Source organism: Capricornis sumatraensis, chromosome 21 (assembly GCF_032405125.1).
Source record: "Capricornis sumatraensis isolate serow.1 chromosome 21, serow.2, whole genome shotgun sequence".
In the NCBI taxonomy this organism is placed as follows: Eukaryota; Metazoa; Chordata; class Mammalia; order Artiodactyla; family Bovidae; genus Capricornis; species Capricornis sumatraensis.
The window spans coordinates 23,369,985-23,384,355 of NC_091089.1; the positions used below are offsets into that span (position 1 = coordinate 23,369,985).

Below are 14,371 nucleotides of genomic sequence, written 5' to 3' on the forward strand. Positions count from 1 at the left end.
AAAACCCTCCAGATCGCACTTCATCATTTAGCATGTGACAGCTGTCCCCACATTTTACAGTCTTCTGATCATCCATGATTAGCCACAACCACTCAGAAAATACTGAATAAGACCAAGACAGAGCTCTGTGTCATGACTCTGGGGAATCCCCTTTCACTCATTCATTTTTTCATTTTCTTTCCATCAAATATCTGTTGAAGATCTACATGACACCAAAGAGCAGGCTGGAGCTGGGACCACAAAGTCGATGAGTTCCAGACGCCAAGGAACTCAGAACATATTTGTTTTGGTGGCAAGTAAATAACTCCCTGAGATCCAAAACCAGTTACAAAGCATACCATTTATCTGCAGAAATCATGACAAATTTAAAATCAAGATATACACTGAATCTGAAAAAGAACCCACACACACATAGACATATATAACTAAATCACTTTCTTGTATACCTGAAATCAACACATTGTAAATTAACTATACTTCAATAAAGAAAATAGTTAAAAAAAGAGTAAGACATACAATATATTGATGAACTGAACTAGTAAGCTTTTCAAAGAAAAATTCAATAATTAAGCTTTTTTCTAAGTACCAAAAACAATCAATGTGTGCTATAGTACTTCCAAAACAAGAAGATATGATGAGCTAAGGCTTCAGGTCAGCAAGTCCAGACTCTGCCAAGTTCTTAGCACAAACCAGCGGCTTCCTCAGGAGTCATGAGTTCTCTTCCCTGCAGACATTCTACCATTTGTCTTTCACTGAGCTCCTAAAATGAGCCTGGCATCAAGGATGGAAATGGACACAAAAGCAGCCAAGTACAGTGCACGGGATTAGCCTGGGGCCTCTGGCCCACAGTCTATGCTCACCAAATATTTATTATCAGTGAGCTAAGTGTGAAGACCAGGGTAAGCAGAGAGCACTAACATATGAGAGACGCAAGGGAAGGTCTCCTGCAGAACACTGTATCTGAGCCTCATCCTGAGAATGAGCAGGTAGCAAAGGGTAAAATGTGAATCAGCTGAGGAGGGGTGATGCTGAAGCCAGGGAGAAGGCTGAACAGGGACATCAAGGCAGGACCAAGGTGGGCACAACCTACAGGGAAGGGCCAGGCCTTCATCTGAGGAGAACCAAGGAGACCAGCTGGGCACTGCAGAAGGTCAATCAGGCAACAGGGGGCAAAATGGACTACAGGAGACAGGGTTGAAAACAGAGAGGCTAGTTATGGGGTTGGGAGAGCAGATCCAGAAGGAAAAAATGATGGTCTGATCTCAGAAACTAACACTGGGAATGAAAAGAGATGCAAAGACTTGCAAGGGGGTGAAGAGTGTGTGTTAAGTTGCTCAGTCATGTTCTGACTCTTTGTGACCCCATGGACTGTAGCCCACCAGGCTCCTCCGTCCATGAGATTCTCCAGGCAAGAACACTGGAGTGGGTTGCCTTTTCCTTCATCAAGGAATCTTCCTGACTCAGGGATCGAACCCGAGTCTCCTGCATTGCAGGCAGATTCTTTACCATTTAAGCCACCAGGGAAGCCCAAATTTGGTAGCTGATGATGACAGAGAGGGGTTGTGAGTGAGGGGTCTGGGAAGCCCCCAGATAGTACCGGAATATGATGGGTAACTGTGCTTTTCATCCATGCTCTGAACAGAGCCATGGGAGAGCTGGCCTGGGGGCGTGAAGCTGTTGGGCTGGGGCTTGGACGTGGCACATGTGGGACACCCAGGACACTGCTGGCTTTGCAGGTCTGAGGCTCTGCAGAGGGACCGGGCTGGGGACCTTGGGAATCTCAATGGCAAGGGAAGTCAGTGTCAGGAGAGAGTGGTGCCCTGTAGGGTACTGGCTCAATCTACCAAGAGCCCTCAAAACTCTAAAAGGCAAGAATCTATGAACACAGAAACTGACATTTCCCCAGTCAATCCCGGCCAGGAAAATAACTTTAATCCATGTTTGAGGCTAGGTTTAAAATTTGCTTAAGACATTCTGTTTTATCATAAGCCTGGATTTGTAAGTAGAAGCCCTATAAGGACTATGTAAAAGATAAGGTGATAGCCAAGGAAATAACAATTGTGATTCAAAGTACACTCTGTCAGCAGTTCCCCTGGAAAACTCCACTGAAAGGAGGGAAGGACGGAGTGAGGAGACACATCTTGGGTGTAAATAAAGTGGGAAAATTCCTGATGAACACAGAGCAACAAGATTTAGTTGCAGAAAATTCCACACATAGGAAAGGCCAAATAACTCTGTTTTACTTTCTTCCTTCTCATCTCAGATAAAAGAAGATGGGGGCTGCTAATGAAGATGGAAATTCTGGAGAAATCTCTGGCTGAGATCGTGAGGGGTTGAAGTGCTTGGAGGCATGACTGCACAAAATACCAAGAGTTTCTTATTAGGGGGAGAATGATTTTTCTTTCTTTCTCTTTGGTCTATAAACTGGCCTGAATTTCCAGAGGGCTTGTATTCTATATAAAATGCAAAACGAGTGAAGTCTCTCAGTCATGTCCAACTCTTTGCAACCCCATGGACTGCAGCCCGCCAGGCTCCTCTGTCCATGGGATTCTCCAGGCAAGAATGCTGGAGTGAGTTGCCATTTCCTTCTCTAGGGGATCTTCCCGACCCAGGGATCGAACCTGGGTCTCCTGCATTGCAGACATACTCTTTACTGTCTGAGCCACCAGGTAAGCCCATGTAAAATGCAAGGTGAATTGTAAATAAGCACCTTATCAGTCTAGGAATGAATTATGATAATATTAAGTTAAACCATTCAGCTATGCCATGTCTCTGGTAAAAATGGTCACAGATCAGCAGCTTCACATGATTTAACCTAACGACGCTCCAGGTTTGGGATAATGTTGGCCAGTCGTGCATTGCTTTATAAAGACCATCTTATGGCGTGCTTCTATTACTACTTAATTCTTGCTACATTCAACAGAATTAATCACTGGTTTTTACTTCAGAAAAATTAAAACTTGAAACAAAAGCTTTATCCATTCTAAGGTAAAGTTAACCAAGAGACAAGCACTGTCTAACTATAAGGAAAAAAATACCTTGTAAGAGGGTGAAGGGGAAAATCAAGATGTTGTTTAAAGTTGGAACTGCCCACTTAGAACTGGATATTGAAGGTAAACATCCTGCTTGCTGCCCAAGGTGGTGAAGGGCTCAGGTCACGTGAGTTGCCTGTCTTACCTGCAGTCCATCCCAGGACCCGCCTCTCTCACCTGAGAACCCAGAGGAAAAGCACAGGGCCCTGTGTCCCCCCGAAGGTCAGGACCTGGCCCTGGCCTTCCTTCGCTCCCTCTCCCACTCGACCCACCATGTTCCTGCATGCAGCACTGCAGACTAAGGGTCTGGCCGGACGCAGAGCACCAGCGCCGATGATTCTGACGAGCTCACACTTCCAGGAAAACGGCTGCCCAGTGAGAAGCCTCCAGGCCCCCTTCCTTTCAATCGACCCAAATAACCAATGAGAAACGCAAGGGGAGAGGAGGTTCCGTGAGCCCCGAAACTCGGGGTAGCCCACCACACACTATGGCCCCTGAAAACTCCATCTAAAGACGCCAGAGACCGCGGCAGGCCTGTGGGGAGTGGCGATTCCAGCAACCAGCTCCTTCTCCTGGGAGAAAGTCATGGAGAAAAGCTGCCCAAGTCCACAATATTGCATGATCGCATGGGCCACAGGAAAGACCCAAAGGGCCTCAGCGTGAATCCAGTTTTGACCCCTGTGCCTGGACAGGCTAGAAGAGGAAAGACATAAGTGCAGCTCTTGATCTTCTCTGACCCAGTGATTTTAAGAGGGATGCAGGAGGCCTGACGGAGGGTGGAGGTGGAAGGGGGGCAAGAGGCGCCACAGAAGGGACACTCAGAGCACTCAAGGGCCCCCCTTCTGTCTCCACAAACCAACAGCAGCAGCAAGAGTGACTCAGCCTCCCTCCCCCACGGAGGGCAGGCTGAGGCTTTCCGGTCCTGACCAAAGCCCAAGGCAGCTCTGTGACTGGTTCAAGCTGGAGGCCACGGCCCCAACAGCATGCCAAGCATGTGCGCAGAAACGTCAGGCCAAGGTGAGATACACCAGGGCACCAAGACACCAAAAGCAGGGGTTTCAAAAACCACAGCAGGGAAGCAAATGAGAACAAACAAAATGTGGAGGCCACATCCCACAGCTATGCGTGGCCGGCTTCTCCAGCCATGCCCAGCCCACATACCACAGCTGGTGAGCACCCAGAACTGACAGACCAAGTCTCCAGTAGGCATGAGGCTCATCTAAGTCCTCAAGGGGAGAGTTTCCAACGTGCAAAGACGAAAGAAGAGGAAGCTAACACTCCCTCAGGGAAGAAGTACCTCACTCATGAGCCAGTCTTAGCCAAGCAGTTGCCACAACTGAGGAATCCAGGCCCTAAGACACAGTGTTCCCCGATTGAACCAAAACACCTCCAAGAAGGGCAAGGCAGATCTTTCTTAGATGACACTCCCAAGCCAAGTTTACAAAATAAACAGGGGAAAGACCCAAGAGAATCCTCTCCTCCTTTCATGTGGTCAATACCAGACCCAATTCAAAAACGAATAAACAAGAAAAGATAAATACAAAAACACCTGGGGAGATACGCAGAAAGCTCTGTAACAAATGAGAAGGAAATGGACATGGCACACAAGAGGTAGATGGAGAAAATATTCTTGCGAAGGATTTGTCCCAGGCCATGAAAGAGCATGTAGGCAATAGTTCTGAATTTTTAAATAAAGATATCAATTCTTCCTAAATTTATGGGCAAATTTCATACAATGACAACCAAAAACTACAAACTACTTTATAAAAATGACTATAAAACTGGTCTGTAGGAGTAAGTGTGCCCTAATCATCAGGAATGACACTTCTGCACAATGACGGGCTTCCCAGGTGGCGCTAGTGGTAAAGAACCCACGTGCCAACACAAGAGACACAGTTTTGATCCCAGGGTTGGGAAGATTCCCCTGGAGGAGGGCATGGCAACCCGCTCCAATATTCTTCCCTAAAGAATCCCATGGACAGAGGAGCCTGGCGGGCTACAGTTCATAGGGTCGCAAAGAGTTGGACACGACTGAAGGGACTTAGTATGCACGCATGCAATCACCAGGAATGACAAAAATTACAAAGAATGCTCACCTCCAGCCTGGGGTAAATGAGAAGAAGTGGAGACCACAGAAGTGTAAATTCACACATCCACTCCGGAGGCAATTATCCAACCAAAAACAAGATGGAAATGTACATTCTCTGAACCCAACAACTCTATCCCCAGGACTTTCACCCTGGGTACTACCCAATAACTCCCAGAGACTCTTTTGCAAGGACAGGGTATCAGTCACTTGAGCTGCTGTGACAAATATCACAGGCTCTGGGCTTTGAGCAACAGATATTTATTTCTCACAGTCTGGAGATGAACATCCAAGCTCAGAGTGTCTGCAAAGTTGGTTTCTCTTGAAGCCTCTCTCCTTGACTCTCTTCTCCCTCTGTCTTCACATCATTTTCCCCCAACAGGTCTGTGACATAATCTCTTCTTCTTCTAAGGACAGAAGTCATATTGGATCAGGGCCCAATGATCTCATTTTAACTTAACCACCTGTCTTCACACACAGTCACATTCTGAGGTATTGAGGGGTATGACTTCAACATGAATTTGAGAGGTACATAATTCAGCCCATAACAGACGGTTACTGCATTAACAACATTACTACTGACAACAACTGTCATACCTACAATTTACGCCTTTATTTAGATCTTTCTATGAGCTCTTTAGGATTCCCTGGTGGCTCAGTGGTAAAGAATCCACCTGCCAGTGCAGGAGACACGAGTTCAATCCCTGGGTAGGGAACACCCCCTGGAGTAAGAAATGGTGACCCACTGCAGTATTCTTGCTTGGGAAATCCTATGGACAGAAGAGCCTGGCAGACTACAGTCCATGGGGATCCCAAAGAGTCAGATACAACTTAGCGACTAAACAACAACAACGAGCTCTTTAAGCTTCACACCATTCCTATAAAGAAGGTATTATCTCTTTAGGTGAGGGAGAAGCAATTTAAAGAAGTTAAAGAACAGTGCCAAGGACTAGGAGATGTCTGGAGAAGGAGATGGCAACCCACTCCAGTATTTTTGCCTGGAGAATTCCACGGACAGAGGAGCCTGATGGGCTACAGTCCATGGGATCGCAAAGAGACACGACTGAGTGACTAAGCGCACTAGGAGATGTCACAAAGCCAGCCACCAAGGTCCACTGTTCCCTTCCTGGGGTCGTGGCTGACAACATATGGACAGGACACTTTGTTTTCGTAAAAGGCACGTACAACACAAGCATGTACATGGGTGGGGTAGAAAACGGTCTTTGTTTTATGGGACTATGGGTGATTTTTTACATTTTTCCTTTTTATGCTGTTTGCTTTTCAGACAATTGTGTCTTCACAAACTACACAATAAAAACAATTAAAAACTCTATTTCTGTTTTTTTTTTTAAACCTACGTATCAGTGTTTACCAGGTTTTCTTGTCAGCTGTGCCATCTCAGGCCCCCTTTATTCCACTGACCTTGATGCCCTGACACTCTCATCTCTGCAGGGTCAGTTTGGCTCCTTGGGCTGCTAACTTGTGATGGCCAACATGACTTCCTACCGGGAACAGCCCCATCACACTGACTGAATAAGAGGAGAAACATCAAATGAAGGAGGATTCTGTCCGTGACCCTGGTTTCAACTCCCCTCTCTGCAGGGGGCTGTGACAAACAGCTACCACGACACGTGCTGTTGGGTCCTCCACGCAACTAGCCATGCGGCTGCCATGATTAATCCCCGGCGTCCTGACTCAGTAAGAGGTAAGAAAGAGTAAGTTTCCTCCCAGATAGTTGGGTGCACCTCAGGACTACGGTAAGGGGCGGAGGAGAGTCAGGCCGGCTGGAGGGCAGAAAACCAGGCAGCAAAGGAATGGACTTTGGCTCAGGAAGTAAGCAGCTCCCGCCTTCCGTTCTCATCTCTCCCCCTGGTGCCAGTTTGGGCCCCTCTCTCCACCCCCTCATCTAGTTTGAACCCAACCTCCACTCTCCTCCTTGGCTTTGAAATGTTGAAAGATACACATTTACGTTTTCCTGGGATGGAGAATGTTGGTTTCATCATCATTTGGTTATCATTTGATCCTTTTGTACTACTGCCTGGTTCCTGGTGATACAGATCCCGAACAAAGCTATCTGACCACAAGTCCTGATCCTCATTAAGAGATCCCCTAATACACAAGGCATTTCCCCCCATTAGTTAAGTGGTATCTGGCAAGGCACTGAAATTCTCTGGTTCAGTTTTTCCAAAGACACCAGAAATCTGGATTTTTTTTTTTTAATGTCGAATCTCTCAATTTTTAAAGGTCAACAACCATTAAAACATTTAAAGAAATGTAGCTGATTCACTGTGTTGTACAGCAGAAACTAACACAACATTGTAAAGCAATTATACTTCAATTTCTTTCTTTTTTAATTTAGAAGCTAACACAGTATCTGCAGTTTTCTCCTAAAATGCAAAGCCTGAGCTAAAGGAGTTCTAAGATCTTAACCAGCTCTGATAAAGACTAGATATTTTAGTCATTAGAATTTAGAATTAGAATATTTTAGAATTAATGGGTATTTTGCTTTAGGCAAAATGATCAAATTTCTCCCCTTAAAACTAGCCTTTAAGAGGCAGCTTCTTTAGAGGGACAGCCAGAAAAGGAAGCTCATCTTATTGATCCTACATATCTCTCTCCTCACCAAAGCAGATCACCTCTATGCGATTTCTAGATGTGTAAGTGAAGTTGCTCAGTCGTGTCCAACTCTGCGACCCCACGGACTGTAGCCTACCAGGCTTCTCTGTCCATGGGATTTTCCAGGCAAGAATACTGGAGTGAGTTGTCGTTTCCTTCTCCAGGGGATCTTCCTGACCCAGGGATTGAACCCAGATCTCCCACACTGCAGGCAGACACTTTACCCTCTGAGCCACCAGGAAAGAATATAATATACGAAGAGGGTCACAGGCAGCACCTCCAGGGAGCTTCTCCAGGACCTGGCTTGGTTTTATCAGCACATCCCAAGGCCTAACATGGCCTATTGTGAATGCTCAGCATGTTCATGGAAAGTTTAAGTTCCCATGAATGTAGCTCTCAAGGTCTTACTTCAATAATTGTGAGATTCAAAATTCCTTTAGTAGTAGATATATATTAAATACAGGCAATCTCTCTCTCTCTCTCTCTCTCACACACACACACACACACGCACCCTAAAGATCACTAGGTATAACCATTCAAGAATAGTAAGTCAGATAAATATTATTTCTGCATGTTGTGCCTTTAAGATCTCTTCCCAGCAGCTGGCTCACATTTATGGAGAGTACGAGGCTACACCGTAACTTAAAACCTGTCTTTACCTCTCAGCAGATATACCCTCAACACAGGGCAACAGATACTTGGGCCTTAAAAAAAAAAAAAAAAAAAAGCTGACAGAGGCCTGAGTGCAAAAACAAAGCTAAATTAACACAGTCCTACACGCAGGTGTGAAAAGGACTGGGTTCTCCAAACGCTCCTGTTTCCTTTGGATCTGGGGGCCTTATACACAGTCACACAGACAGGGCTCCTGAGGAAATTTCAGGAAGGGTACGTTCCCCCACAGCACCGGGACAACTGGTCCACCTTATGGCTTGTGAGCATTTCCAAATGACGTCTGGGCTCAGTTTGGAGGCTCTGGTTAGAGGTCAGTCAGTCCCCTTCTCCAGCAGCTCAAGTCCACACCCCCAACCACCTACCACTGACACTCCACACCCTGACAGTCCTGTCCTCGTGGCCCCTGAACCCCAGGGCCCACCGACACAATGCAAACCCTAATCCTGCTCACCCTGCCTTCTGTGGATACCACAGTAGAGGTGCCGGCCCTCGTCCTCTGCCGTGCTTCTCCCGAGGGGCCCAGGGCAGCATTTGTTCTCCCCAGGGGACGGTGAATGACCAAACTGGAAACCTCTTCCCAGTTTTTCTCTCTTGATGTGCATCTGGCTTCACCATCCTTCACCCAAGGTAATTTGGCTAAAATGAGGTTGAACAAAGAGGCAATTCAAAGGCTGTCCTTGCTTGAAAATGTCTGGTGGCTGCTGGCAGTTGATCACAACCTAGAAAAGCCTACATCTTCAAGGTCAGGAAGGGGTGACTCAACACGTGGGCCGAGGAAAATGATAGCTTCCTTGTATCAAAGCGCAAAAGTCACAGCCTAAGAAATCTGCCCTTTACATTCCTCAGAAGCACACTTTCTTGACGCGGGCTTCAGTCAGATACGTCCAGACATGTGCAACCAGTGCCCTGCTTACCCCAAGTTCTCTGAGACTCAGTGGAAGTGGGGCAGGTGTGCAAAGGCCCCTCGGCTGCATGGAAAGCAGGACATCTTGTAGTAACCTGAATGGGAGGGGGCGCTCACTCATTTCCCAGGTAACAGATGGTGGCTGTCTGGCCTCTAATAAACAGACACTGCTGGAAAATCAAAATCAGAAGGCAAGATCTCGGTGGTGGCAATGGAGACGTGGGGTCTCCTCACAGATTAGGCAGTGCTGTTATGTGAGGGTCCTACCTCAGTGGCATTTCCTGCAGGGACAGAAGTAGCAGGTGGTTGGCAGGGCTCTCCCCTGGCTGTGCCTGGGAGTTCTGATTCTCAAGCTTTGGGTGATGGCTTTTGGTGTCTTTCCAGTGCAGATGAGGATACTATAGATTAACAAGCCACCACAAGTGTACACTTAATGATAAGTGTACACTGGGTTGAGAGCCCAGCTGAAGTATTCCAGGTCAATACCATCTTTGATTACCTGCAAGTACCATGGACACAATTCACCATTTGGGACCTTGCACAGTCACTGAGCTTACACTGCCCCTGAATCATGATGCCCTCACTGAGAGACAGATGCCTCTCTATCTCCAACCAGACCACCACTGGACTGCTTTCTCAGCAGGGCTGAGTTTTCCCTTCCTCACTCCCTCTACGTGGCAGACATGAGCAACTGCAGACACAAAGCCAATCCCTTCTCTCTTGCTGCCTGACTTCTCTTAGAGTCCAGGAAGCTAAGCACCCACAGTGCCAGCCTCTCTTGCAGCTATAGGTGGTCATGCAACCCAGTTCTAATCCATGGGAGGTCTGTGGGGAGAGTCCTGACAAGAATTTTACCTTCCTGATTAAGAGGGGGCTGATCATAGCAGGCAGAGCCACCTTACTCCCTCCAGCCTTGGAGGCAGATGAACAAAGATGCTTTTACTGATGATGGCTCTATAAAAATGCATATATACACTCCTAGTTAAGGGTCAGAAGCATAAACATGTAGATGGTTATTAGTTCTATAGAGGTATGTGGAGGTCTGTGTATTCATGCCAGCATCCTCCGGGGAAGGCTTTCTTTTTAAGTGAAAATGATGTATACTTTAAACGTAACAACAACAAAAAAAACACTGTCAATTTGGACCTAGTATTCAGAATTAGGCAATTTTAGGTATACTTCTTTCCATGTGGTTCAACTTATGAGCATCCACGGTATAAGAACCCTGGAAAATAACCCAGAGGAAATGCTTCTGATGTCTGTGCCATGCCCTCTTCCAGGTGCTGGGCCAGTGGAGATGGAAATACGAGGATGAGCATCAAGGCCTTTACACATCTTTTCAGACACAGAAGGACTGCTCCATTTGCGGGACAAAGTCTATGGTTAACTTGTCTACACATACCATAAATGCTTCCGTATAAATGATTTAATGACATTGAGACCTGAAATCATAAAATTCACCCATAAAGCGTTTGTACCAACAGCTTGTAGTGAGACTCTTCCACACATCCAGGAAAAGATAGAAGGTGGACAGAAGGAGGTGCCTCACCAGCCTCACATGGAGCAGAGAAACTGAGGCTGAGGAATCCTCTCTCACACACAGACCTGGCATTTATCAAAATGAACAGAAATAATTAACACTGACATGACAATACATCCTTAACATTTTTTTAATGGCAATATATCGTTTAAATTTTTTTTAATGAGCGCTCAGTTTTCCCTTTGGCTTCTGCCCTTGTTGCAGTGGCTCTCCAGAAACAGAGAAAATGGGGAAGGATCCAGAGAGTTCCAGGTGCTGGGTCACAAGTCAGTACATAAGAAACCTGCTCAGGGTTAAAACACAACAGAAAACTGCAGGAGACTGCTTCACTGTGTGCATCTCATTCAACCCTAACCAAGGACATTTGCTATTAAATCACATTTTGTATATTTTGCATCCATCCAAGGAAAAGAAAAGAAGGTCTTTTCCTTCCTTATATGAACACAGAGTTGTGGAGTTACAGGCATAGGCACAGAACGGGGAACAGGACCCCAATCAGCCTTGATGTGCCCCAGTACCTGGATATGGCCCGTGGTCAACTTCACACTAGAAGAAGTGAATTTTTTAGGCAAGTGGTCAAACTCTTTGAGTCAGATTTTTCAATTGCAAAATGGAGACAATACTGAACTACATTACATTTTTTCTCTGCTAAGTTAATACTGTTGATAATAGCTATGTCACATGATCCAATCTAATAATGCCTGCCCTGCCTATTCACAGACTTTATGGAAGCAAAGAAAATTATTTACATGAAGCTACACAAAGATACTTTAACTCTGAAAAGAGCATTTACTTTATGAACTGGAAGAGTAATCAGTGCTTCAAACACCACAAATGCACCACTTTGTAAACAAATGAGATTACAGAGGTAGTTTTCAGCATCCTTCTTTAAAATGCAGATTCTGAGCCCACCCCAGACCTGATGAGGAATGTGTGCTTCTTACAGGTACTCCCAGTGATAACCCAAGTTGCAGAAAGTATTTTTCCCAGGTAATAATTGGCCTTGTTGGTTTTAGGGGGCTTTGTGCTGCAATGCAGGCCTTTTTTAAGACACATGGTATGTCCCTTTCCTCACTAAGTAAAAGAGAATATAAAGAACCTAGTGTGCAGAATGCTCTCTTTTCTCAATGATTAGGAAGAGACTTCACATAAAGTCAGTAAAATGAACTCGGTCTCTAAGTTACGAGAACTGATAAAAGCTGATGAAGGAGTCATCTTTTGCTACAGGATGTCTTCATCACCTTACCTGGTAATCCAAGTCTTTTTAAAAAGCTCTCAGTATTGAAGTTCCTGGAGAGGCTGGGTGCCATCCACCCAGCGTAACTTACCCCTCAGAATGTAGTTCTGATAGTTCTGATCTGCCTCAGCTCCCACCTTGATCAAACACGTCAGACCTTCAGCCACTACAAATTCATGCACCAAATCCTTGTCATCCTGGCAGGAAACAGGGAAAGAAAAAAAGAGAGAGAGAGAAACTTCAAATACTGTCCCAGTCCATTGTCCATCCAGGATGTGCAGTGAAAACTACGTACAAGCCTCTGACTCCAGACTGACCTCTGAAGATTGTTTGGCTCTATTCAAATGAAGCATCTTAACTGTTGCCAGAGGAATTTTACAACCAGTCTTCACGACGTTGTTTGCCAAAGACCAATTATTGCCTTCTGGGCAATCTAATAAAGATAAAGCAAATGAATCCCTTGACTGTCAGGAATATTTATAGTGATCTGTTTTTCATTCTTCAGAAATCACCAGGCTCCAGGCCCCTACAGGTCCCCAGGGACTGGCCACATGAAGCCTGCTGGGTTTCAACACAGGAAACACTGGCTTGCAGTACAGACCATCATGTGAAGGACTCAAAGCCACTTGTGTGTTTCAAAGGACAGTCCCTAAGGAAGGTTACGAGGGTCTTGCAAACAGCATCTGAGAAAGTAAAGGAGCAGTTTCTCCACCTCCCAAGTTGTGCTGCTCACAGGACAGCGAGGAGACAGAATACAGAATCAGCCGTGTGTCTGGAGCAGCCACACTGTCCCTCAAAAGAGCCACTGCGGTCACCCTGCAGTCTAATCACAGAAGGCAGGACCTGGAAGGAATCACTGGAGTCATCCAATAGGGTGGTTCTCAAAGACCAGAGCCACAGGCACCTGAGCGTCAGCTGGAAACTGGTTAGAAATGCAAAGTACTCAGCTCCACCCTGACTTACTGAACAGGAAGCTCCACTGTGGGGCCCAGCAACCAGTGTTTAATAGGCTCTGCAGGGGTTACAGAGGTGCTCAGGGTCTTCTTCTCACCCCTGACTCCCTTACATTAGGATCATCAATGGACCTTTAAAAAGGAACAGGAAACAGCCCCCTCCCAGATGGGTTTAACCAGAATTTCTGAGGTGGGGTCCAGGCTCTGACATTAAATTCCCAAGGAAATCCATCCTAAAGGGCAACCAGTTCAAGAATCACTCATCTGATCCTGCCTTCCCTTCACAGGTGAAGACTCAAGTGTGGCAAAACTTTGGCCAAGATGACCTAACTCTGGTCAGCCAGCCCCTTGCCTGGAGTACCAAGTTCGATAGAGCCCCATGAGACAAACTTTTCCACTACTGTTTTGGGAGATTTCCTTGATTAGACCCTGCCTTGTCTCAAATGCAGCTAGGATACATTCATCTTCAATTATAACAACAGAACAAAAATGAAAAACCTCAGTGATGTAAGTAGTAGAAAGTTTAATAGAATAATGAAAGGTTATTATTATAGGAATGGTCAGTAACCACGGTCTATCTTCAAATAAGAAAAAAATAATTTAGACACACTGGCATAATTTTCCTGTCTCCATGTTGAAAGCAGCCTCTCATTTTGATTTTATAGCATTTTCCAATTATATGGATGGAGGACTTGAGCAAAGGGGGGTGGGGGTGGGGGAGGAGGTGGCAGGCCAGGCAGATACTCCCTCTGAACCAAAAACACACTCTTAACATTCAGAGGGCACTGGGGGGAGGGGTGAACACTGCCATGCCCCGACGGTAATGAAAGACAGCTGTGTTAACTCAGACTTGAAGATAATCATGGCTTTGGAAGCAAGAGAAAATGGGACAATATCATGATTTTTGGAAAATCACTTTACACTCGTATGTATGAAGGAAATAAAAATAATTCTCCCTCCATCCATATTCTTTTCCACCAGCATATGTGAAAAACGAACATTTAGATGAGCTCATGTCTAGTCAGAGAGTTTTTCCAAGCATGTAACAAATGTTTATTACTTTAACTAAAACTAGATTCACACATGACTTCATGGTGAAAAAGTGAGAACAAGCTCTCAAGAAACCACTCAAGCTAATCACTAATATTAATATAGCAGAGAGCTGACTGTCTGGCAAAGGCTCTTGGAAAAAGACACTGGGCAGTGTTTATAAAAATAATCCAGAACCCTAACTAAAATTGATGCACATATGTAGATAAAGCACTTAGGAAATTAAAATATACTGATAATAAATGTAGAAAATGTCTTCCAAATTAGCAACATACAAGATT

The 14,371-nt window shown here is 45.5% G+C and overlaps 1 protein-coding gene across 2 annotated transcripts in view; it reads right to left on the minus strand.

The window, feature by feature from the left end:
• FHOD3 (formin homology 2 domain containing 3) overlaps window positions 1–14,371 on the minus strand; it is a 529,299-nt gene that overhangs the window by 273,492 nt on the left and 241,436 nt on the right. For both annotated transcript variants that reach the window (XM_068993855.1, XM_068993854.1), the window contains exon 5: window positions 12,179–12,284. In XM_068993855.1, coding sequence (XP_068849956.1) covers window positions 12,179–12,284 — 106 coding nt within the window. The remainder of the gene's footprint in view (window positions 1–12,178; window positions 12,285–14,371) is intronic.